The 22,113-nt window shown below is 53.4% G+C and overlaps 1 protein-coding gene across 2 annotated transcripts in view; it reads right to left on the minus strand.

Moving 5' to 3' along the window:
* Positions 1–11,978, minus strand: part of CPNE5 (copine 5) — a 95,202-nt gene extending 83,224 nt beyond the window's left edge. The window contains exon 1 of one of the 2 annotated variants that reach the window (XM_078446860.2): positions 10,996–11,978. In XM_078446860.2, coding sequence (XP_078302986.2) covers positions 10,996–11,090 — 95 coding nt within the window. In that variant the 5' untranslated portion in view covers positions 11,091–11,978. The remainder of the gene's footprint in view (positions 1–10,995) is intronic. The other variant, XM_078446861.2, reaches the window with a different exon arrangement.
* Between the last annotated feature and the right edge of the window lie 10,135 nt (positions 11,979–22,113).

Here is a 22,113-nt window from a genome sequence, read left to right on the forward strand (position 1 = left end):
GCCCGCTGAGCCTACTCTTATGGCCCTGAAATGGTGGCTTCCCCACACAAGCCATGAGCCTCTCATTTCCTGGGACTCACCCCTGCCCCCTCTTGTAAAAAGGCAGATTCTTGGGCCTTAGGCCCAGAGCCCGGTTTCTGCTGGTCTGGATGGGCTCCTGGAAGTCATGTTTCAACTATCTTCCCCACCACACACACCCACACCCACACACCATGTTTCTGATGGCAGCACTCCAAACACTGCATGTTGGGACACCGGGGTCTTTAGGGCCTCAGCTTCCCCCACCGCAACCATGTACACAGACACAGCGCTTGAAAGCTGTCACGTGACCCTCACCCTGAGGCATCGAGGACTCGCAGGCTGAGGGACAGTGACTGACTTGCCCACAGACACAGCCGGTGAGAAGCAGTGAGAAGCAGGGTGGAAGGAGACCAGGTCTGGCCTGAAGCAGGGCCCCGACCACAGGGCTCGGCCACACCAGACCATAAGTGCTTTTTCTCCACCTTCTGTCTTGGGAGAGCTCAAAGAGAAATTCTTTCCAACAGGCAAAAGGTGTTTTTTCCCCCAAACAGCATAAAACCCTTCAGCTGCCCGCACAGCAGCCTGGAGCTTAGCTTCTTTTGTTCCTGAAATCAAGGCTGGGGAAGGAGCCCAGGGCCCCTTTCCTCCCTCCTCTCCCCCAAGGAATCGTTTTCGATTCGGTGGCAGCCAGAAAAAACAACTATGCACTGAGTGGTGAGGTCAGAAGTCTCCAAAGCCCCAGCAAAGGGAGAGAGCACTGAAAGGGCGGAAATAGGACCTCTTACCTGGTGCCAAAGACGGGAGCCTGAGGGTACCACCCTCCCATCTGTGAGACTTAAAACAGTAGGGAGTATAGGCTGGGACTCTCCAGTCAGAGAGAGGAGGAGATACAGCCCTGTCCTCAGGGATACCCAGTCTGAGGGGGGAGACACAGCCCTGCCTTCAGGGAGCCCCAGTTTGAGGGGGGGGGAGACATAGTCCTGCCTTCGGGAGCTCCAATCTGAGGGGGGGAGACACAGCCCTGCCTTTGGGGAGCCCCAGTCTGAGGGGGGAGACATAGTCCTGCCCTCAGAGCGCCCCAGGCTAAGGAGGGGAAATACAACCTGCCCTCAGGAGGTCCCAGTCTGAGGGGAGGGAGACACAGCCTTGTTCTCAGGAACCCCAGTCTGATGGGGAGACATAGCCTTGCCTTAGGGAGTCCAAGTCTGAGGGGAGACACAGCCCTGTCTCAGGGAGCCCCAGTCTGAGGGGGAGACACATTTGCTCTTGAGCTGAGTTGCTGGGTAAACTGACCATCACACATCCCTGGTTGTCTCTAAGCGAAGCCCAAAAATGCTATATAGATGCTCTGAGCAATGACTCCAGCTACGGCGTAGTGGGAAACACATTAAGAGCACTCACCCTCAGCTTTTCCTGGACCAGGGGTCCCCACGGACCCCCTGAAACTGGAAGGAAAACGTGGCATATTGGTACATTTGGATGCATTCTTTTTGGAGAGCTGTCATCAGATTCCCAAAGAGGTTCCTGAGGCTAAAAGAGTTACAAAAACCTGGTTCATCTTTTCCCCAGCAACTCTCCCTAAGCATCCTTCCAACGTCTGGCAAGAGGTGGGGAGCACAGAGAGCAGATGTGGAGCTTCACCGCTCAGTCCAAAACTCAGTTCTGCCCTTTACTAGGTGGATGACCTCACAGATGTGCCTCAGTATCCCCATCTGTAAAGTAGGGATAATAAGAGTCCCTCTCTCCTTGGGATTTTCTGAGAATTAACAGAGCTCATAGATGCAAAACAGTTAGAAGAGTGTCTAACGTTGTAGTAAGCTGCAATTCGGTGCCTGGAATTCAATGGGTGCTGGCTAAAGGCCTGTGGAGAATGAAGTAGGATCTCTAGGGACGCCTCATGCTCTGCCCCCCTAAACGGGCTGCAGCAGGACTTTGAGCCCCCGCATGCTCACTACTGCCCAATACGGCTGCACGGCCTTCCTTACGGAGAGCAGACTGGGGACACGTGAGCCACCATCGGGGAGAAACAGGAATCTCGAGAAGATCCAGAGATCCCTGGCCCCGAAGAGCCTGCCAGCAACACCCCATTTCTCTGCAGAGCCATTCGACCCCAAACATCTGGCCCACACCCCAGGCAGGCGAAGAGGGTGGGAGCTGGCAGACATTAATCACAGAGACAGTCTGCTCCGAGTGCTTAACCTGTGACACCCTATTCGCCCTACGTATCAAATGCCAGGAAGTGGACGTGGCCTCCTTCTAGAGGCCAGGGTGCTGGGGCTGACAGAGGTGCCCAGTGTCACCCAACTTGCCAGGGAACACGCTGAGCTTGAAGTCTGACGCCCAAACCCAGCTACAGGTGCCACGGGGAGTGTCTGCATTTCCAAACCCAGGGCCACCCCAAACCCCATCCTGGCCAGCAGTGCCCCCTCCCCTTCTCACTCTCCCCTGTGTCCTGCTTGGCTCTCAGCAGGGCTGCTTCCAAAGGAATGGCTGGAGAGAACTGGAGGGCTTTCTGTCTCCTCCTGCCCTGCTCTCCGTCCACACACGCAGAAGGAATCCAAGAAAAGAAGAGGAGGGAGCTGGGGAAGAAAGGGATGTTGGCACCCAGCCCTTGGCACTTGCCCATCTCCCCCTTTAAGATCCTGCTCCTCACCCGCGTGCACTGTTTCCCTGCCAAGCCACCTCACCAAGGTCTAAAAAGCAATTTGCACACGGCTTAAAGAGCTCTCCTTCCTGGGGCTATTTGCATTATTATTATGACTATTATTAATTACTGCAATAATTGTCCCTCCCATGCTGTGTGGCCAAAGGACGAGAGCCTGAGTTCTGGCCTCAGAGGCATCCATGCTGGAATCTCCACACGGCCACGTGGTAATTCTGTGACTCTGGACAAGCTACTGACCCTCAGTTTCCTCATCTGCGTATGGGGTCACATACCTGCCTTCTGCAGTTGTGAAACCAATAGCTTAAAATAGGAAGGCAGGAAGCACGTTGACTCCTCGCTCCCTTATGCCCCCACCGGTCCTATTCATCAAGTCTTAACCATTTCTACTTCAAAAACACACTCCAAACCCCACACCACCATCAGCATTGTCTCTCGCTCGCTCACTCGGGCTCGCTCACTCGGATGTGGCAGTAGCTTCCTGCCTAGCAGTGTGCTTCAGTCCCTGCCCCCGTCGTCACAGCAACCAGAGAAAAGTTTTTTTAGAAAATGTATCAGATCACATTACTCCCGGTTAACCACCCGACCCCCCCCCCCCCCCCCCCCGCCCAGGTGCTGTTAAAATACCCAACCCCTTCGCGATGGTCACAAGGCCGTGACCCACATTCCCCATTTCCCCTCTAAGCTCAGCTTTCTTCCCTCCCAATCTCCCACACCGCTCCAGCTACACTGGCCTCTCTGCAGTTTTGAGAGCATACCAAGGTCTCTTCTGCCATCGGGCCTTTGCACTTGCCGTTCTCCCTCTCTGAATCACCTTCCCTACGGTTCCTTCCCCAGTTGGCTTTCTCATCCTTTGGCTCTCAGCTCGATGTTACCCGCTCATCCTGTCTGTAGTGTCCCCAACAACCACAGACTTATTTGCAGAACACCTATCTCTATCAGACATTACTGGCTTAATAAAAAAATGTATACATTTGTTATAATCCCCCTCCCCACCCCCTCACACACAGATCACTGTGAGTTCAACGAGAGAGTTTGTCTATCTTGTTCACCACTATATCCTCAGCACTTCAAACTCTGAAGACTCGAGGTACCTGGGTGGCTCAGTCGGTTAAGTGTCTGACTCCTGGTTTTGGGTCAGGTCGTGATCTCACGGTTTGTGGAAATGAGCCCTGCATCGGGCTCTGTGCTGACAGCACGGAGCTTGCTTCGGATTCTTTCCCTCCCCCCTCTCTCTGCCCCTCCCCCTGGCCTCTCTCTCTCTCTCAAAATAAAATAAATAAAAACTATTCAGACTCAATAGTAAATGAGGATCAATACCAATTGTTGAACAAATGAATGTATCAGTAGTGTTCAGTTATTGGTACCTATTACCATTATTAATTTTATTTAGTACATCCCAGTTTATACGGAACTTCACAAATATAATCTCGTTTGTCTTTATAACAATCTTATAGAACGTGGACAGGACCAATATTTCTCCCCATTTAACAGATGGAAAGACTGAGGCTAGAGATCTTAACTGAGCCAGCTGAGATTGTGGAGAGGGTAAGCCAGGAACCGCATTGACTTTCAGTGTCCTGCCCAGGATTCTTCAAGATCCAAAGGGATAAAGCTCTCCTATTGGGACCTGCAGGCACTATGCTGGGCCACCAGAAGTGAGCAGTATTAGAGGACAGAGCCATCTTGCAATGTTTTGCCCAGGAAGGTTTGCCAACTTATCACACTAAGTTTTCAGGGTTTTTTTTTTTTTTTTTTCTTGCCCAGGAAACTGTCAAGAACAGAGATAGTCAGGGGTCTGGCCAAGCTGTGCTTGGAGAATCAGTCCCCAGTCACCTAACACAGGCTGTCCACTGACTGCAGGAAAATCTAAGGAGCTAGTCCTCAGAGATACCAAACTCCAAGTACCCCCAGGGAGCTCAGGTAACATATGGATCACTTGGAAAGCCTCCTGTGGCAGAGGTCATGGCTGTCCACCCAGCAAGCATTCCTCACTCTCTTCCTGCTAACAGAATCCACAATGGTTGAGGTATCTGATAGAAACACCCGAAATCCTAGAAGGTAGATTCTTATCCCTCGTTGCTATCAACTGAATTGTGTACCTCCTAAAATGTATATATTGAAACACTAATCCTCAATGTGATGGTATTTGGAGATTGGCCTTCGGATGGTAATTAGGGTTATGGGGGTGGGGCCCTCGTGATGGGATTAGTGTCCTTATGAGAAAAGATACCAGAGAGCTTGCTCTCTCTTTCTCTGCCACGTGAGAACACAGTGAGAAGGTGGCCATCTGAAGTCATGAAGAGAGTCCTCCCCAGAACCCAACTATGCTGATCTCAGACTAACATCCTCAATGGTGGGAAATAAATTTCTGTTGTTTAAACCACCCAGTCTATAGTATTTGGTTATGGCAGCCCATGCTAACTAATACGCTAGTCCTCTGGAGGAGGACGTGAGGCCTAGCTTTAGCCACTGAAATAGAAGGGGAAGTCTGGTGAGATTTGGGGAAGGATTGTGCTTTTCAGATAAAAGAACTTGTAAAACAGAGGCCTTTGGCCCCATGCCTTGCTTCCTATCTTTGGATGTGGTTGTGATGCCTGGAACAGGTGCAGCCATTTTGTAACAAGGAGGTCCACCATTTGGATGGCAGCAGAGTAGAAAGATAGCTGGGTTCTTGGTAGCAAAGTGAGGTGACAAACCTACACTGCAATAACCTACCTCCAGACTCACTGTGATCTGACAAAAAATATATATATTTGGGGTTTGAGCCACTACCAGATTTTCTGTTATCCATAGCTGAAACATTCCTAGCTGAACCTGACTCCTCTGTGCCCCAAAGCTTTCCAGCCTTATTCCCCTTACCTCCTCCCACCCTCTCTTCCCAATGGTAAGTCATCTCCAGCAATGGCCTTGGGTCCAAGCAAGAACTCTGGGCTGGGAGAGGAGGAATGGGAGCTACCACCATATGGTCTGGATGCCAGGGAAACTCACTGCCATTCCATGACTCTCTCTGGTCTCTGCTCCCTAGAGATTCCTCCCATTCTGGGTTTGCCTCCCAGAACCAGAGGCATTCTAGAGTAAGGAAGGCCTCTCCCATCCCTGGAGAGAGAGCACGCACTCCTTGGTGACATCTACTATGGTTGGCACCCAGGCCCCTACGATGACCCTCATGGAGACCCCAATCCCCAACCTCAAGAAGCCCTCAAGGCCCTGAAGTCTGAGGAAACTGGATTTGGATCCCATTCTCCAAAATGTGCTAACTGAAACCTTTTGGGCAGGTCCCTTAACCTCTCTGAGCTCTGATTTCCTAATCGGCAAAAAGGGAAACTACTTCTACGTACCTTATAGGATTGTTGCAAGGTTAAAAAGATACAGTAATTGTGGATGGCAGAAATCGAAGATGGTCCCCAAGAATCCTGCCCCCTGGTGAACAAGCCTGCATAATCCCCTCCCCTTGAGTGTGGGTGGGACCTGGAAATATGATGATACTCATGCCGGTGATCACTGCTACTTTACATAAGACTCTGTCATGGCCGACTGGGGAAGAGACCTTCCTGCTGACTCCCAAGAAGGGACCCGCCATGTTGTGACAGGTCCACACAGCTAGGACCTGAGGGCGGCCTCTAGGAGCTGAGAACCCTCCTGATCCATCAGCCAGCAAGAAAACAGGACTTTAATCCCACAGCTTCGAGGAACTGGATTCTGCCAACCATCTAAATGAGCTTGGCTTAGGCCCCGAGCCTCAGATGAGATCATAGCCCCTGCAGACACCTTGATTTCAGCGTGGCGAGACCCTGGGCAGAGGGGCCAGATGCGCTATATGCCTAAGCTTCTGACCTACAGAAACTGCCAGAAAATAAACGGCTGTTGTCGTAAGCCGCTGGGCGCGCGGTAATTCGTCATGCAGCCACCGAAAATTAACATCATGATCTTAGTTTGAACCAAATGGCTGCTTGAGTCGATCGAAAACAGCTGAATACAGGCCACTGTATACGATTCAGCCTAATACAGATGTGAAGTGCCTAGCACATAGTAAGCACTCAGTAATTTCCACTCATTCCCCTGGCTCCACTACCAAGCGCCTGGGAGTAATCTTTTTCCTAACACTGGCCTTGACAGCTGCCACGTTGCCCCCAGGCTCCTCCTTCCCCAGAGCTGCCTTCCCAGCGCCTGTCAGAAGAAAGCATTCAGAGCCCATTCACACCCCTTCCGAGAGAGGTCCGGGGCACAGCTCCTGAGCTAGGCTGCCTCTCAGGGCTCGGCAGCAAAACGCCAACTTGAACAGACAGCAGAAAACATCTTCGGGGCAGAGACAGCAACTGCCCTCCAACCCCACCCGCTGGCAGGGGACCGGCCGCTGCTTGAGAGATTCCAGCCTGGCCAAGCAAATTGTCTGCCTTCTGGACTCTCCCCTCCTTGTCTTCCCTATGGGCTCCAAGAGCCCCACCATGTGAAACTGTGCATTCCTTCTTCCTGCAGGACCCTGTGGAAGTGCAAAGGTTTCCTGTTACATAAAAAATGCAAATTGCTCTTTCTAACACACTGGTCCGGATCCCTGCACAGAGAGACCTCAAAAGTAGTGAGGATTGTGGGGAATGGGACACGAGATAGCTGAGTTTGGAATGGGTCTGCAGGGAGGCTAATCGTCAGGAAAGGTCTGCAACAGACCATCAGAGGAAGGAGAAGCTTGCGGCTCAAGTTTTCTACAACGTCTTCCGGTATCTGGTCCCACAAACCATCTCCTCTACTTACCCCCAAAACAACCCTTCAGAATCTCTAAATGTACACAGTATGTCAAATCTATCTCAGTAAAGCTGAGGCAGGGAGGGGTGAATAAAAATCTCTCCATGGATCAGATCTCCAAGACCCACACAAACCCTGGGATCCAACTAGAAAGGCAAATGTTTATTTACTCATGTGTCAAATACTAGGCAAATCAATTACTATTCATGGACTAATCCACCTCACCCTCATAACTGTGATAAGAATCAGTGCACACCTTTTACAGATGAGAAAACAGAGGCACAGGTTAAGTAGTTCATGCAACGTCACAAGGATAGAGCTGGGATTTGAACCCAGGCAGACAGATCCCACAGTTGATGTTCCTAACCATTGAGCCAAATGACCAGAAATTTTATAATATTTGAGAACCTGAGTTTACTAAAGTCAGTGAAAACAATTGTTTGCACGTAGACCATAGATCAGCCCAAGGGATACACTACCCAAAGCAGAGAGACCCAAATACGTCCATCCCACAGTGTCATGTGCCTTCAGTGGAGGCTTGGCTAGGCCTCCACGGTGGTCCTGTGCAGGGGGTCAGACGTGCCCCTGGACCAGGCAGCTCTGCTCAGCTAGCAGTGCCCTAGGAGAGGCGTGGCAGGGCATCAGGTCTTTCCCAGGCAAGAGCAGAGAGCTCCTGGGGCTGCAGGGTTGGCTGGGACCTTCCTAAGGAGCAGGGCGGAGCTGGAAGGGAACTGGATCCCAGGGATGTTAGTTTCCAGTTCCCTGAAATACCAGGCCCCTCAACCTGAGCTGAAACCATTCTCAAAGCCCCCCGAAGTTCTCACCCCACCAACCCCTCTGCCTGCCTTCCTGTCCCTGCCCACCAGAAGGGGTCACCTAGATGCTCAGCGCAGGACATCCCTTAACCTCCTCTCCTGGGACCCAGTCAGTGCCGACCACGGGATACTGGGGAGGAAGACTTATGACCATGGAGTCTTGAATATGCTGGAGAAAGCCATTCTGTGCAGCTCTCCCTCCTCCCTCTGCTCCTCTTCTCCCACCTCCCTCTTTCCTTTCTCTCTCTCCTTCTTCTAGAAGCTAGATATTTGGACCTGCTGGAGGTAAAGATGGATTTACAATTCCAAGCCCACCCAGACTGGTTTTTGGCCTCCCCTCTGTTCCAGGTGACTCCTGCCTCCTCAACCTTCCTACCGACACCAGGCCCCACCCTCTGGGTGGCTTTCAGACCAGGAGCAGGGCCTGAGTCGGGCTGATGGATCACATCCCTTGAGATGCCAGGGCCGATCCCAAATCACATCCCCCAGGAACTCAGGGGGATCCCCGGGTATTTCTTAGGCAAAAACCTTGAGTCCTTTGGACCCCTCCGCTTTCCGAGAGCAAACAGGAGGGGCTAAGTGCTGCTGCCTCACAGTAATCATCGTACCTACTTATTGAGCACCGACTATGTGCCAAGCAAGTGCAAAGTAGGTGCTGGGTGCCTCCCCATCCTCTACTCCCGTAATTCTTCCAACCGCGTTTGTTACGTATGTGCAACATGCATGCCAACCACTCCTCTGAGCAGAGGCGCTACCTCAGCAAATAAGATTTCTCCAATACAGGTTTCGTTGTTTGTACTTGACCAACGGGGGTGATGGAGGCGAAAAGCATGCCCCAAAGGGTGGAGCTGAGTCGGTTTCAAGGTGTCTGACTCCAAAGCCACAGTGCCACGTGCCCTCTGCCTCCTCTCCTCTCCACTGGAGTAGAGGGTTCATGGGTCTGAGCCAGGGTGGGGATCCCCGTCCTCAAATGCTTAGACAGTTGCTTTGGGGGAGGAGGGGTGGAGCCTACACACCTGAGATGGCTTCAGAGGTGGAGTGCTCGGTATGTGAGTGACCCCTTGGGCCAGGCTGAGTACCCAGGACCCAGGGGACACAGAAGACTCTGTGATTCGGACTGGGTGTCTCATGGGTGAGCAGGAGGGCTGCAAGTGGGGGGCATGAGAACAGGCTTTTCAGGATGGGGGGACATGAACTGGCAGAGATGAAAGAGGGGTGAATTCAGGATGGGGAATAGGCTGCTCAGAGCCCGGTGGTGACAAGGATCTGGAGACAGCTCTGACACAAGCCTGACAAGCTGGGAGGGAGCGTCAGGCGCAGCGATGTGTGCTCCGCAGGGAAGGAAAGGCAGGCTGTGGCAACTATTGATGGCTGAGGAGGTGAGACTGGAGCTAATGGGCCATCAGGAATCTCCCAGCAGAGCGATGGCAAGATGCAAATGGAGTCAGGAGAGAATTCTGACAGCGATGTGCGGGACCACGGGGAGACATGTGGGTGTTATCACAGGAGACCCAGGAAGGGCCTGGCATGGGAGGGGGGGCTATGCTCCACCTCACGGGCCCTCCCTCCTACACACCCTCAAATCCCAGTCCCTCCCCTTCCCGCACCTCAGCCCAGCTCTCTGTCTGGCTACAGGGCCCCCAGGGCCACAACTGTGGAAACGAGAGTTGAGAGGCCACGAGGGTGAGTGAAGGGTCTGACCAGAGAGGGGCCTGGATGAAAACGGAGTGGGTGATTTGGAACAAGGGCACAGCCAGGACCGCAGAAATGCTATTGGGTAGCATCATCTAGGGTAGGAGGAACAGCAAATCCAGGGGAATGTCAAGGTGGGCTATGCCCGGGGCCACAGCACCCCTCACAGCCCAGCCAGTTAGTGGCCCTAGGCCAGCCACAGGATGATGACTGCATTAGAGAAGAATCCCCCTTCTCCACTGGTACCCCATACTGCCTGGAAGAAACTGGGAGAGACCCAGCTCTCGGATGGAGAAGTTACCCCCAAAGTCTGTGTGACATGACTGAGGATTTGGGGGTGGTAGCCCATAAAAACACACCTCCCCTCCCCTGCTGGACTCTAAAATTCCACACTCACTGTCCTAGTCCTTTGGCTTAAGATTTTGTGTACCTAAGTTATTGTTTATTTTAATGGTGCCACTTTAAGTTGTTATCAGTTATCCATAGCTCAGTTATCCATTGATTGAATGAATCAATCTGATCCTTTTCCGCCGGTTCTGTTGTTGGAGATGAAGAAAAGCTTCAAACCCTGGGGTCTAGGGTAGTGGGTGGGTGGGGTGGAGAGGAGGATATTGGGGCAAAGGAGCAGAGAGAAGAGAGAAGAGAAGAACAGAGAAGGCGGAGGCTGGGTATTCCTGGGGAGGATGGGGCAAAATCACTCACTTCATCATTTGGGCAAGAGTTGATCGGCAATAACCTGTGCCAAGACCCCGGGATAGCCTTTCATTACCTCCCTCTCCTGCTTCGGGCGCCCGGACCCCTGTTCCTGTGTCTTCACATCTCTTCTCAGCAACAGCCTGGAGTGCAAACTTTCCGAGATAGGACCCCAAGCCTGGCTTCCCCCCATTCCGCGGTCATCACCCGTGGCTGGGCAGGGGCTCCTGCTGGACACGCACGGGGGGCATCCTGGAGGCAAGGACACTCTGAAAGGGGGCGCGCGAGGGTAGAGGGTCCGCGCGGCAGGAGCCGCGGGGCTCCGGGTCCAGGGGCGGGGCAGGGGGACCCGGCCAGCGGGCGGCTCACCTGCAGGACACGGTGATCTCCACCTTGGTGGCCGGGATGCTGCCCGCCAAGGAGTCGAACTCGCTCAGCGACGCCATGTCCTCAGGCTGCTCCATCGCCTACCGCGCCCCCCACCCCAAATTAGTCAATCTCTGCGCGATTCACGCCTCCTCCAAAGCGACTGAAACCCTGGGCTCTCCCCCAACTCCGGAGCCGGCGCTGGGCGGCAAAGGGAGGAGAGAGGAGCGCGAAGAGGGGGCGTGGGAAGTGAGAGAGGGAAGGGGGGCGGAGGGAGCGGGGGCCGCGGGTAGAGGAGGGGGTGCAGGTGACGCGACGAGGAGGCCGGGGCGGGGGCAGCGGAGAGGGGCGAGGTGCCCAGGGAGCTGGGGTGCAGCGGAGAGAGGCGGAGGGGCGCGGGGAGAGGGCACCGGGAGGCACGCGCGGAGTCGTGGAGAGGGGTTTGGGGAGAGGAGCGTGCGGCTTCGGGTGGGGAACAGAAGGGATGAGGGAGAGGGAGAGGGGCGTGGGGGGCCGGCTCGGGCGCGGGGGTGGCCGGACGCCGGGAGCGCCCGGGCTGCGCCGCCCCTCGCTGGGTCTCGGCGCGGGCGGCAGCGGGGCCGGGGACCCGGCTGCGCGCGCCACCTCCTCGGCTCCGGCTGGGGCTCCGGGGCGCCCGGGCTGCGGGAAAATCAAATCTGCCCGAAGCCGCCGCCTCCCGCCGGCCGGGGCGGGCTGCGTGCCGGGTCCGCGCGCGCCGGAGGGGGCGCCCGCAGGGGCCGGGGCGGGGCCGCGGGCGGGGTCTGCGCGCGGGTGTGAGTGTGTCCGTGCGAGCGTGAGTCTGTGTGTGTGCGTGTGTGCGCGCGTGGCGGGCGTGGGGACGCGGCTCCAGATGCTGGCAGCCTGGGGGGTGGGGGGTGAGCCAGAGACGGCCGGGGCCGTGTGCGTCTCCTTCCGCGCCCACCCCCTCCCCCCTCAGGGGTTTCCTACTGGAAGAGGGAGAGGGTTTTGTGAACCGCCGGGCGTCTGTTTGAGAAGGGTCTACGCCGGGCTGGGTGGGAGTGACGTGCGCAAAAGAGACATCCTCCCGCAAAAGGCTGGGGGAGCTCTCTGCTGAGGGCGCGCCCCACCGGGGGCCGGGCGTCAGTCTATAAACAGCATCACATCTCTTGCGGAGGTGTGTGGGGGCGACCCCGGTGCCCGGAGGGGCCTCCTGGGTTTCCTAAGGAGGGTCGTTAGGACCAGGCAGGGTCGGTGCTTGGGCGCTCCCCCATCCTCCTCTGGCCACACCGAGTCAGCCACCTAAGCCACACGCCAGCGCCCTCCCCATCCCCGGCCCGTCGTGACCACGTAGCTGAGCCAGCCCCTGGGGTCTAGAAGCTTCCTCCAGCAGACTGCGAGGGTGGCCGGGGCTCCCTGGGCTCCTATCCAGCCAGCGCTGAGTAGGCGCCTGCTGTGTGCAGGGTTCTGATCCCTGTCCTGGGAGAGTGGGGACAGTTGAGGCACCTCTCAGGTGGCACCCCTCCTGAACCAACCCCTTCATGTCTTCAGGGCTGGACGGGCCCCACCCTGCCTCAGCCTGGCCCTTCCAGACCAGGGGTGGCCAGGACTGTGAGCTGTGGCATCTCCCTAGGGCTGCCCGCATAGATTGCTGCACTGAGACTCCGGAAAATCCCCCGCAGGCCCTCCTCAGCCTCTGTCAAAGCTTTGCAGAGATGGAGCCCACTTTTCTACGCCCACCACCGGATACCGTGCGGGGGGGGGGGGCGGGGGGGGGGCTGGGGGAGGCCAAGAAGGCTGGACGCAGAAAAGTCACGCCCTCTGGGGGGCATGCCGTTGGCAAGCCAGGCCTTAACTGGCAAGTCCAGAGATTGTTTGAAGTCGATTCCCAGAACATCAGATACAGCCAAAGTCAAAGATGAGTATAAGAACACATTCCTTGGCCTAGGTTAAGTGTTTTCGTTTACCCGTACGTCAGTTCGGCTGGACTCCTTCTGCCACCCGGGACTGACACCAAGGGGCAGAGGCGCTGGGACTCCCATGGCAGTGGGGCACACTGGGGTCTGAGGGCCCCACTCCTGGATTGACCCTTAGCCCTACCTCCCCAGAGAATAATCCCAGCCTCCTTTCCTGAGGGATGCAATACTGGGCTTGAAATTTCTCTGCCCACCACCCTCCCATCCCCCATACCTCTCCCAGACAGTGCTGCAAACCTGCTTGTGGACCGTATCCATTCATTCCACCAGTATTTACTGAGTACCTACTGTGTGACTGGTGCACTGCTGGGGCCATTTGGGAAACTTCTTGATAACCACCATTCTATTTTCAAAGAGCCTACCCTGAGCTAGACACCATGATTCTTTTTTTTTTGAAAAAAAAATTTTTTTTTTTAATTTTTTTAAATTTTGAAATATTATACCCATACCATAAAACTGGTATGGTAATGTTTTATGGTAAACATTAAAACTAAGGCGCAGAGCCGGCTTGGGATTCTCTCTCTCTGCCCCTTCCTGCACTCTCTCTCAAAAATAAATAAATAAACTAAAAAAAAAAAAAAAAAAAAAGACTTTGTCCCCACAGAATCCTCAGGTTAATAGGGGCCCCAGGACATGCAGACAGATGGTACAGACAAACCCCAGTGAGACTTGAGGAGTGCTGCTGAGGTAGGTATAAAGGCCCTTGGAAGAGAAAAGAGTAGCCAGGAGTGCCTGGGTGGCTCAAGCCGTTGAGTGGTTGAGCATCTGACTTCGGCTCAGGTCATGATCTCACAGTTCCTGTGCTGACAGATGGGAGCCTGCTACAGATTCTGTGTCTCCCCACCCCACCCCGCCCCTCCCATTTGTGCACACTCTTTCTCTCTCTCTGTCAAAAATAAATAAACATTAAAAAATGTTTATTTATTTTTGACAGAGAGAGAGAGAGAGATAGAGCATGAGCAGGGGAGGGGCAGAGAAAGAGGGAGACACAGAATCCGAAGCAGGTTCCAGGCTCTGAGCTGTCAGCACAGAGCCCCACACGGGGCTCGAACTCACAGACCGCGAGATCATGACCTGAGCCGAAGTCAGATGCTCAACCGACTGAGCCACCCAGGCGCCCCCCCCCCCCCAAATAAACATTTTAAAAGCAAAGAGTGGCCAACAGTTTTGCCTCAAAAGTGGAAACAAGGGAGGGTCAGGGGAAACTGCAAAAAGGAGGTGATCTTGAGAAGGGCATTGAAGATGATGTCTGTTTGGTTCCTCTAGAAGCAGACCCGGAGAGAAAGATTTGAATGTGAGTAGTTTATTTGGGAGACGAAGGAAAACGCTGTGGGGAGCGCGGAAGTAAGACAGGTAAGTGGGCAGTCCTGGGTGGTTTCTCAAGCCGGTTATCACCGGGCAGCTAGGGCTCATTCGCACTGAGGAGCTCTGGCAGAACACGCCCTGGACTTAGCCCGCCACAGGGGTGAGAGAGCAGGGGTGTGTATACACCAACTTTTGTCAGTGGCTGGGGGTTCCTGTTTGGGGGGAGGGGGGGAATTCCCTGGCACTTCTGGCCTCTGCCCAGCACAGAGTGGCACATGCAGGTTCCAGAGGCCAGAGAAAGTTCCAGGCAAAGAAATGCAGGTGCTGGCATCCGGATGTGGGACTGGAACATACTGAAGCAGTAAAGGTCAGGGCATCGCCGGGACAGCAGCTGCCACAGATGACGAGCTTCTGCCTGCAGGACAAGGCTAAGCGGGCACTCCTGGCAGGGAACCAGCACGATCAAGGGCCGGAGGGAGACCACGGTGTGGCTGGAGCCTAGGGTGAAGGTGGTGGAGGTAGAACAGGAGGCCAGGAGGTGGGGGGCCATGATGCAAGGCCACAGGTCTTGGCCTCCTCCTCCTCCTCCAGAAGCTTTTCAGAAGGGAGCACTTCAGGAGTGGTGGTCTGCAAGATACCCCTCAGCCACATGGCCAACAGAGTGAGCCCCAGAACACAAAACTTGGTGTTCAGGCCCAGGGCAAAATGCTCATAGTCCTTGCTCGAATGAATTGCTGATGGTTCAAAAGCAGCCAGCAGGCATGCCATCCGATGGGCCATTTCTTCTACTGAGGTCACTTGTGATGCCAGCAGGCCGGCAGGTGCTGCAGACGTGTTGTCTGGGCCTGGCAGCCACATCAGAACCAGCCATGGCCCTGGCCCACCCGGCCACGTAACCAACGCGCGTCCCTCTGATTAAGAACCGTGAGCACGGAATGGGCCATGCCCAGAAGATCTAGAATAATCAGCATCAGCGCTTTGCCTTTGCCATCTAAGACTGCACACACGCGCTCGTCTGACCTAATCCGCGGTGTTAATGACGGCAGAGCAATTTCGAGAGGCAACTCGCAGCATTGATGAGGAGAGGAAAAGCACCACGGGGTTTAGGAGGCAGAGTTCCTCACAGGGGAGGCAGCTGCTGTCCACCCTCTCAGTACACTTCGTGTAAATGCCGCCCTCAGATTTGCCCTGGTGGAGACTGGTGATGGTCGGAGAACAGGGACCCGGAAGAGCAGAAGAAGGACTCTGCATGGGACAGGGACAGACTAGAAAAATGTGTTCTTCACTCTGGGTAAATGAAACCCTGAGCCAGACAGGGCACATGGCTTGTTAAGCAGGGCATGGGCGGGTCTGAGCCTCTACTTACTCCCTTGGCTGGGTGTCCTTGTGCAGTGAACACCCTCCACCACCACACATGGCAGCCCTGGAGAGAAAAGGAAAGATAGAGGGCATGGCAGAAACCTGAAACCACATGGCAGTAAGGAGGTGGGAGAGATGTAGTGTCTGATTCCATCCATTAATAGAAATGCTAGAAGGGGCTTGGTTGGAGACCATCTAGTTAAACCCCTTCTTTTACTAAGAAGCGTAGGGAGGGCGAACACTGCATTCAAGGTCACCTGAACTCTTCCCTTGATAAGAAACTCCACCAGTAACAGCAAGGTCAGGTACCCAAGAGCAGTGAGGACCTGCCTGGGAGGTGTGGGGAGAAGCCATGCTCTGCCGGAGTAGAGGAGGACGCTAAAGCCGGACACAGAGCTCTCCACACCTCTCGTCCCCTTTCCTCCTAGAGGGTGACAGTCTTCCAGCCGGGTGCCCTACTATCCCAACCAGAACCCCACACCGCCCCTCCCTCCCACTTCTCCCCAGATCATAGCGCCAGCTAACTGGGTCCATGGGCAAAGAGAAGCCCCAGGCCCTCCTGCTGCCAGCCCAGCAGCCTCTCTTGCCCTAGGATCCACTCCTCCCACGCTTCCCTGCCCTGGGGTCTGTGGCGGCCCAGTGGGCACTAGCTTCCTCTCTCACTTCTGCTCTCTTCTTCCTTCCAGCCACTCATGATTTTCCAAGTGAGGGGAGCCTCCCAGCCCTTACAGTTTGGCGACCAGAATCTTCACAGAGGCACCGGAAACCAAAGTCAAGTTGCGGCGCTCTGCTGGAGCTCCCCCCTGGCTCCCATCTCACTCTGTGGTGAAAGGACTTACGAGGCTGTGGGCCCCACCCCCGTGACCTCTCTGACTTCATCTCATCTTTCTCTTCCCCTCACTGACCCCATGCCAGCCACACCGACCTCCTCATTGGCCCTGCGACTCCTGTCTCAGGACCTTTCTGCCTGCTGTTCCCTCAGCCCAGTCTGTCAGGTATCTGCCCAAATGCCCCCTCTGCATGGAAGCTTTCCTGGCCACACTACCTAACACAGTGCCTCGTCACTCTCGTCCCCCGGTCCTCTTTATTTTCCCTTATAGCATTATCCTTGTCTGCTTCCCACCAGGATGTAAGTTTTATACAGGCAAGGACTTCCCACCGCTAAGACTGTGCCTGGCACATTGCAGGGGCTCAATCAGTCAGATGACTAAAGGAAAAGTCTGCCCCTTCCCTCTGAAACATCGACTCATTCATGAAGAACCCCGGACTTCCACCAAGAAGTCCCAAACAGGGCCTGGGTCTTCCCCACCACGCACATCTTGCCTTCTGTCCAGCAAACATTTATTGAGCATCTATGATGAATTCAGTTGTTAAACTGTTTGACAACTGTCAGATCGAGAATCTCTGGGCCCCTTGACCAGTAGTAGCACAGAGAAGGGAAGGAATTTATATATTTGTTTTTTTACAGAGAACCTGCCATGTAATAGGCGCCGTGGTGAGAATTTAACATCTGTCACATATTTAACCCTCACACTAATTCCATGATGCTACTGTCCCATTTGGCAAATAAGCCCCCGTGCCAAACTAGCTGCCCAAACGAGCTAGACTAGTTGGTTACCAGGGATATAGAGATAAGGGAGACCCTGTCTCCTCAAAAGCTTGTCCAGTGGGGTTGGAGCAATCACTTTGAATTAACGTTCTAGAAATCTGTAGAATAATGGGCATCATCTGCTCCATTTTACAGATAAGGAAACCGAGGTCTGAAGTAGTTCAGTACCCCAACTTGTCTGAGCTCACACAGGGAAACGACCTTAGGATGCAAAGCCAGGACTTTGTGGATCCAAAGCCCCTTTGCCCAACACCAAGCCGCCTCCTTCTAGTCCTCACTCAGGGCCTCAACCGGGAACCTCAATGTCTGCCAGCATAGCCCAGGTCTCCAGCCCCTCACTGGTCTGCACCATATGATCTATGCTCGGGGCCTTGACCCTTCCACTTCTCACTTTGTCCAGGGTAGATATCACTGTCTGTCACCAATGCCCCCATATTTAATACAGTATTTAGCTTGGCATTATTTTTGTTTTTAAGTTTATTTATTTTGAGAGAGAGAGAGAGAGAGAGAGAGCGTGCGCGAGCAAGCACAAGTGGGGGAGGGGCAGAGGGAGAGGGAGACAGAATCCCAAGCAGGCTCCACACCACCAGTGCAGAGCCCGATGCGGGGCCCAAACCCACAAACCACGAGATCATGATATGAGCCGAAGTGAGACCCTTAACCAACTGAGCCCCGCAGGCGCCCCTAAACTTGGTATTGTTAGTTGCAATATTAGAAAGCTCACTGCTGCTTACTTTCAAGATAATTCAACTTACCCAGACTTTACAGATCTGGAACTGAGTCCTTGAGAGGGAAAGAGATTTGCCCAAGGCTGTTCTGCCAATAAACAGAAACTAGAGATAAAAAAAAAAAAAAAAAATTAACAGGAGCTCTGGTTAGAAGGAGTCTCAGGGATCTGCTCTCACCTCGGCTCCTTCAGGTAAGACATGGGTCCCTTTGACTTTCTGTTGATTGAGAAACACAAATGTGCCGTCTCTGGGCCTTCCACAATAAAAGCCAAGGTCCTTCCAACCTGTCCTTCCACTGAACCTCCAAAACTGTTCTCTTAGGTAGATTTTTTTTCTCCTCTCCCCACTAGCAGGGGACGTGCCCTGAAGGCCTTGACTTTGGTCCTCCACAGTGTGGCCTTTCCCGGGCCTCAGCCTCCCTCCTTCTTTTCACTGGACTTAATTGCATTTGAATACATTATGACCAGCCAGCCAGTCTGCTCCTGGGCCTCTTGAACTGTCTCCACTTGATGTAAGCTGATTTCCTCTTGCTTGAGCATCTTGGGAAATGGAGAGTGAATCCTCACATTTCTTCACAAGCTGAAAAGCAAACTATGTCCCTCCCTGAAGGCCCAGCCTCCCACCAACACGCTTGTCACATTCCCGATTGGCAGGCTCAGGCCTGGGTGAGGGTCAGAATAGCTGGATTTTTACCTGGCTGGCCTCAGCTGATCCTATTCCCAGAAACCCCTCTCCTTTCTCCCCTGTCCGAGCTGCTGTGAGGGTCTGCCTGGGCCTCAGGACTCTCTGCCCCTCCCTACCTGAGGCCATTGGATACAAGGCTGTGGTTTCACCCAAGCCCTCAGGTCCTCTGTCACCACTGCTCCCTCACATCTCCCTTTGCTGCACCTGTATTGGGGCAGCCTGAAAAGCCACTGAAGATGAAACACTTCTTTTAAGGTCTAAATTAATTTTCATGCCAAGCTGCCCGCGTTTGCCTGCCTGGCTGCTGAAGACTGAAACGTGCACAAAATGCCATGAGACTGGCTTTGTGCAGGAGCTAAAGTCCCAGTGGCCCTGCCCCTGGAGCTCGCCTGCTTGAATCTCCAGCTGTCTGCCATGATTTCCCTGGGTTTTATTCACTCTAGGCCCTGCACTGGAAGAGCAGCTCATCAGACACACTTCACATCTTGCCTCCTCCACCCCTGGCTAAGAAAAGTTGCCCTGATTACGGGAAGTATGTGTTCCCCAGTTCGCTGATAATTCTATCAGGAGCCAGGGTGAGGCTCAGATGTCAGGCTCCCAGAGCTGCTGCTGACAGCCTGCGTGCGTGCCTGGGGGCTGGAGGCAGAGTGCCGGGTTCTCCATTCATGCTGTGACCTTGAACCCCTCACTGCATTTCTGCCTCTCAAGTAGCCCTAGCTTTAAAAATGGGAACAATACCCATACCACCATCCCCCCAAGTTTGGTTTGAGATTCTAATTAGATAAGGACGTGCTGGGAGCTGCTGGGCGAGAAAAATACCTTCATCAAATCATCGGAGTTTAGACCAGAGCGGGTTTAGTCTGGGCCCCTCGTTCCACAGATGGAGGCTTGGGGAAGGAAGCTGCCACGGTCACACACTGGCCCGCGTGAAAACCAGTCTCTATATTTTTGTGAGTGCAAGGAGGGAACAAAGGTAAATGCTGTCACTATGGGAGTCTGGGGTATGGCAGAGGGAGAGCACAGACCCCCAGCTTGAAGCTCAGCCCCGCCAAGGCCCAGCCAACTGAGTGGAGCCTTCACCCATGAAACGGATGCACCTGTGAATGGGACATCACGAGGCCTCGTTCATAGGCCTTTAGAGAGTTTCAAGGGAATAATACGTGTAAAGCGTCTGGCACCTGGTATGTTCCCCAAACACAAGTTCCTTCCCGACTCTTGTTTTATCTTAAACAGCATCACAAATGCTTTCAAAAAGGGAGGCACAAAGAGAACATCTTCTTAGAGCTGAATGTTGCCAAAAAGACAATGTGAACCTTGGATTCCCTTTCCTTTGGGGGCTTTTCTTATCCAGTGAATGTGAAATGGCCATTTTCCCTGTCAGCGTAATGAGGAAGTAGAAATATTGCCTCTCCTTCCTCCCCCGCTGCTTCTGCTGTACAAGAGCTTCCTCACAGGTACACGTGGGCCAGCAGCTTTTAATGGAACTGTGGCTAAATCCTCATGGAGAGGAAAGTGATTTCTGTGAGATTCGCTGAGTTGTGAGGCTAATACAGTTATGATCCAATAAACACACTGATTAGGGTCATTTGTGTTCCCACCCCCTCCCCTTCCCTCCTGCTGTGCCTCCACAGGCCTGGTTCAGGCTGCTGGGAAGGAGCTTCGAGACAGCTAAGCCCGGAGCCTCCCAGCCAGCCCCGCTTGGGGACACCCTAGGACGCAGCAGCAGATTGGTCAGGCCAGCGAGAGATTCAGGATCCAACCCCTTCCCTGCCACTAGATCATTCTCTTTATCTGTTGGTCATCTTCCTCCCCTGTATGCCAAAAGTGGAGATAAATGGGCTGAACTTGGGATCAGAAGTTCCCAAGTTCAGGTCCGAGCCCTGGCCTTTTACTAGCCATGCAACCCTGGACCAGGTATCCTATCCATTCCTTGACTGTGGACAAGGCTTTGTGCTACTTACCTTTGGTCTCCAGTTTGCAACCTTAGAGGTTGATTTGGGGAATTAAGAGAAAAATACAAATAAGAAGCTTCCACAGAGCACGGAACAAGGGCAATGGTAACTTCATTTCAAGCTTCCTTCTGGTTGACTTTCTGATTCTTTGAAAATATTTGCTATTACTGGGCATAAAAGGGGTACCAGGGGGCACCTGGGTGGCTCAGTTGGTTAAATGTCCAACTTTGGCTCAGGCCATGATCTCATGGTTCATGAGTTTGAGCCTGGTGTCGGGCTCTGTGCTGACAGCTCGAAACCTGGAGCCTGCTTCGAATTCTGTGTCTCCCTCTCTCTGGCCCTCCCCTGCTTGTGCTGTCTCTCTCAAAAATGAATATTCACTAAAAAAAGAAAATTAAAAAAAAAAATGGTACAAGGATTACTTGTTAAATGAATGAATTCAACAGTAAAGCTGAATATTAGAGGAAACTAGCTCTTTTTAATGAGGCATACTATAGAACCGGGCCCTGTGGTCACAAGGACTCAGCCAATCTTACCATGCACAGTGGGCTTCTCTTCCATCTAGTCCAGTAGACGGGAAAGAGGGTTGGTCGGCACGTACCAATAGATAGACTTAGTGCCAGGCTGACATCTCAATTCTGGCCTCTTGCAGTCTGAATAGTTGCTGGTTTTCCACATCCAAGGGGTGGCAGGCCTGGCTTAGTAAAATCGCGAAAGGCATGGGTAGGCCTTTCCTTCCGAAGCAAGGCTAAACTGTATTCACAGCGGCCTCTAGTGGCGAACTTCCAAAACAGCATGCTAAATGGAAACTTGGCAACCGAAGCTATCTTCTCAGAATGACCTAGATTCAGAAATTTGGGGCTAACAGGGGACTACTTCTAATCTTCGCTTGATGAATAAGGAAACCAACTTCTGGAAGTAAAGGGCTTCGCCAAAGGTCACACAAAAGCTTCATATCTCTCTGTCCACAAACTTTGCCCCCAACTGGCTACCTGTGGTTTCAGATGCAGTTAGGGATCATGAATTACCCATTTGGAAGAACAAAGGAGGATCCAATTTCTAAAATCAGACCAAGCCAACCTTCGAGTGAGACCCTAACATGTTCTCTTCCCCTGCACTTTGCTTCTCTCTTATCTGCAAAAGAATGTTGCTGGAAAATCCCTATCCTGGTATTTACCTAGAGTAAGTAACCTACTCCTATAGGCAACAAGGCTCTGAGGCCACAAAGCACTTTGTAGGCAGTAAACTCCACCACTCAAACAAATGTGCTTTTCAATGTTTCCTCCTCCACACGTTGCAAGAATGTGGTGCCAGAAGGGGCCACAGTGACGTCTCAGATTGGCTCGAGGATCTGGGGGTAGGAATCATTTCCCTTATGCGGGGAAAGCTATTTTGACATATTCTGGAGACACAATCCAAAAATAAATCAAGCTGAGGACTTCCAGAGGGCTTAGTGGAAAGGTTTTGCTGCCATACCAGCTAAAATCTGGGTTTGGAGATGCGGTGAAGCTATTTCAGCGAATGGATCT

The sequence above is a fragment of the Panthera onca genome, chromosome B2 (assembly GCF_046562875.1).
Source record: "Panthera onca isolate mPanOnc1 chromosome B2, mPanOnc1 haplotype 2, whole genome shotgun sequence".
In the NCBI taxonomy this organism is placed as follows: domain Eukaryota; kingdom Metazoa; phylum Chordata; class Mammalia; order Carnivora; family Felidae; genus Panthera; species Panthera onca.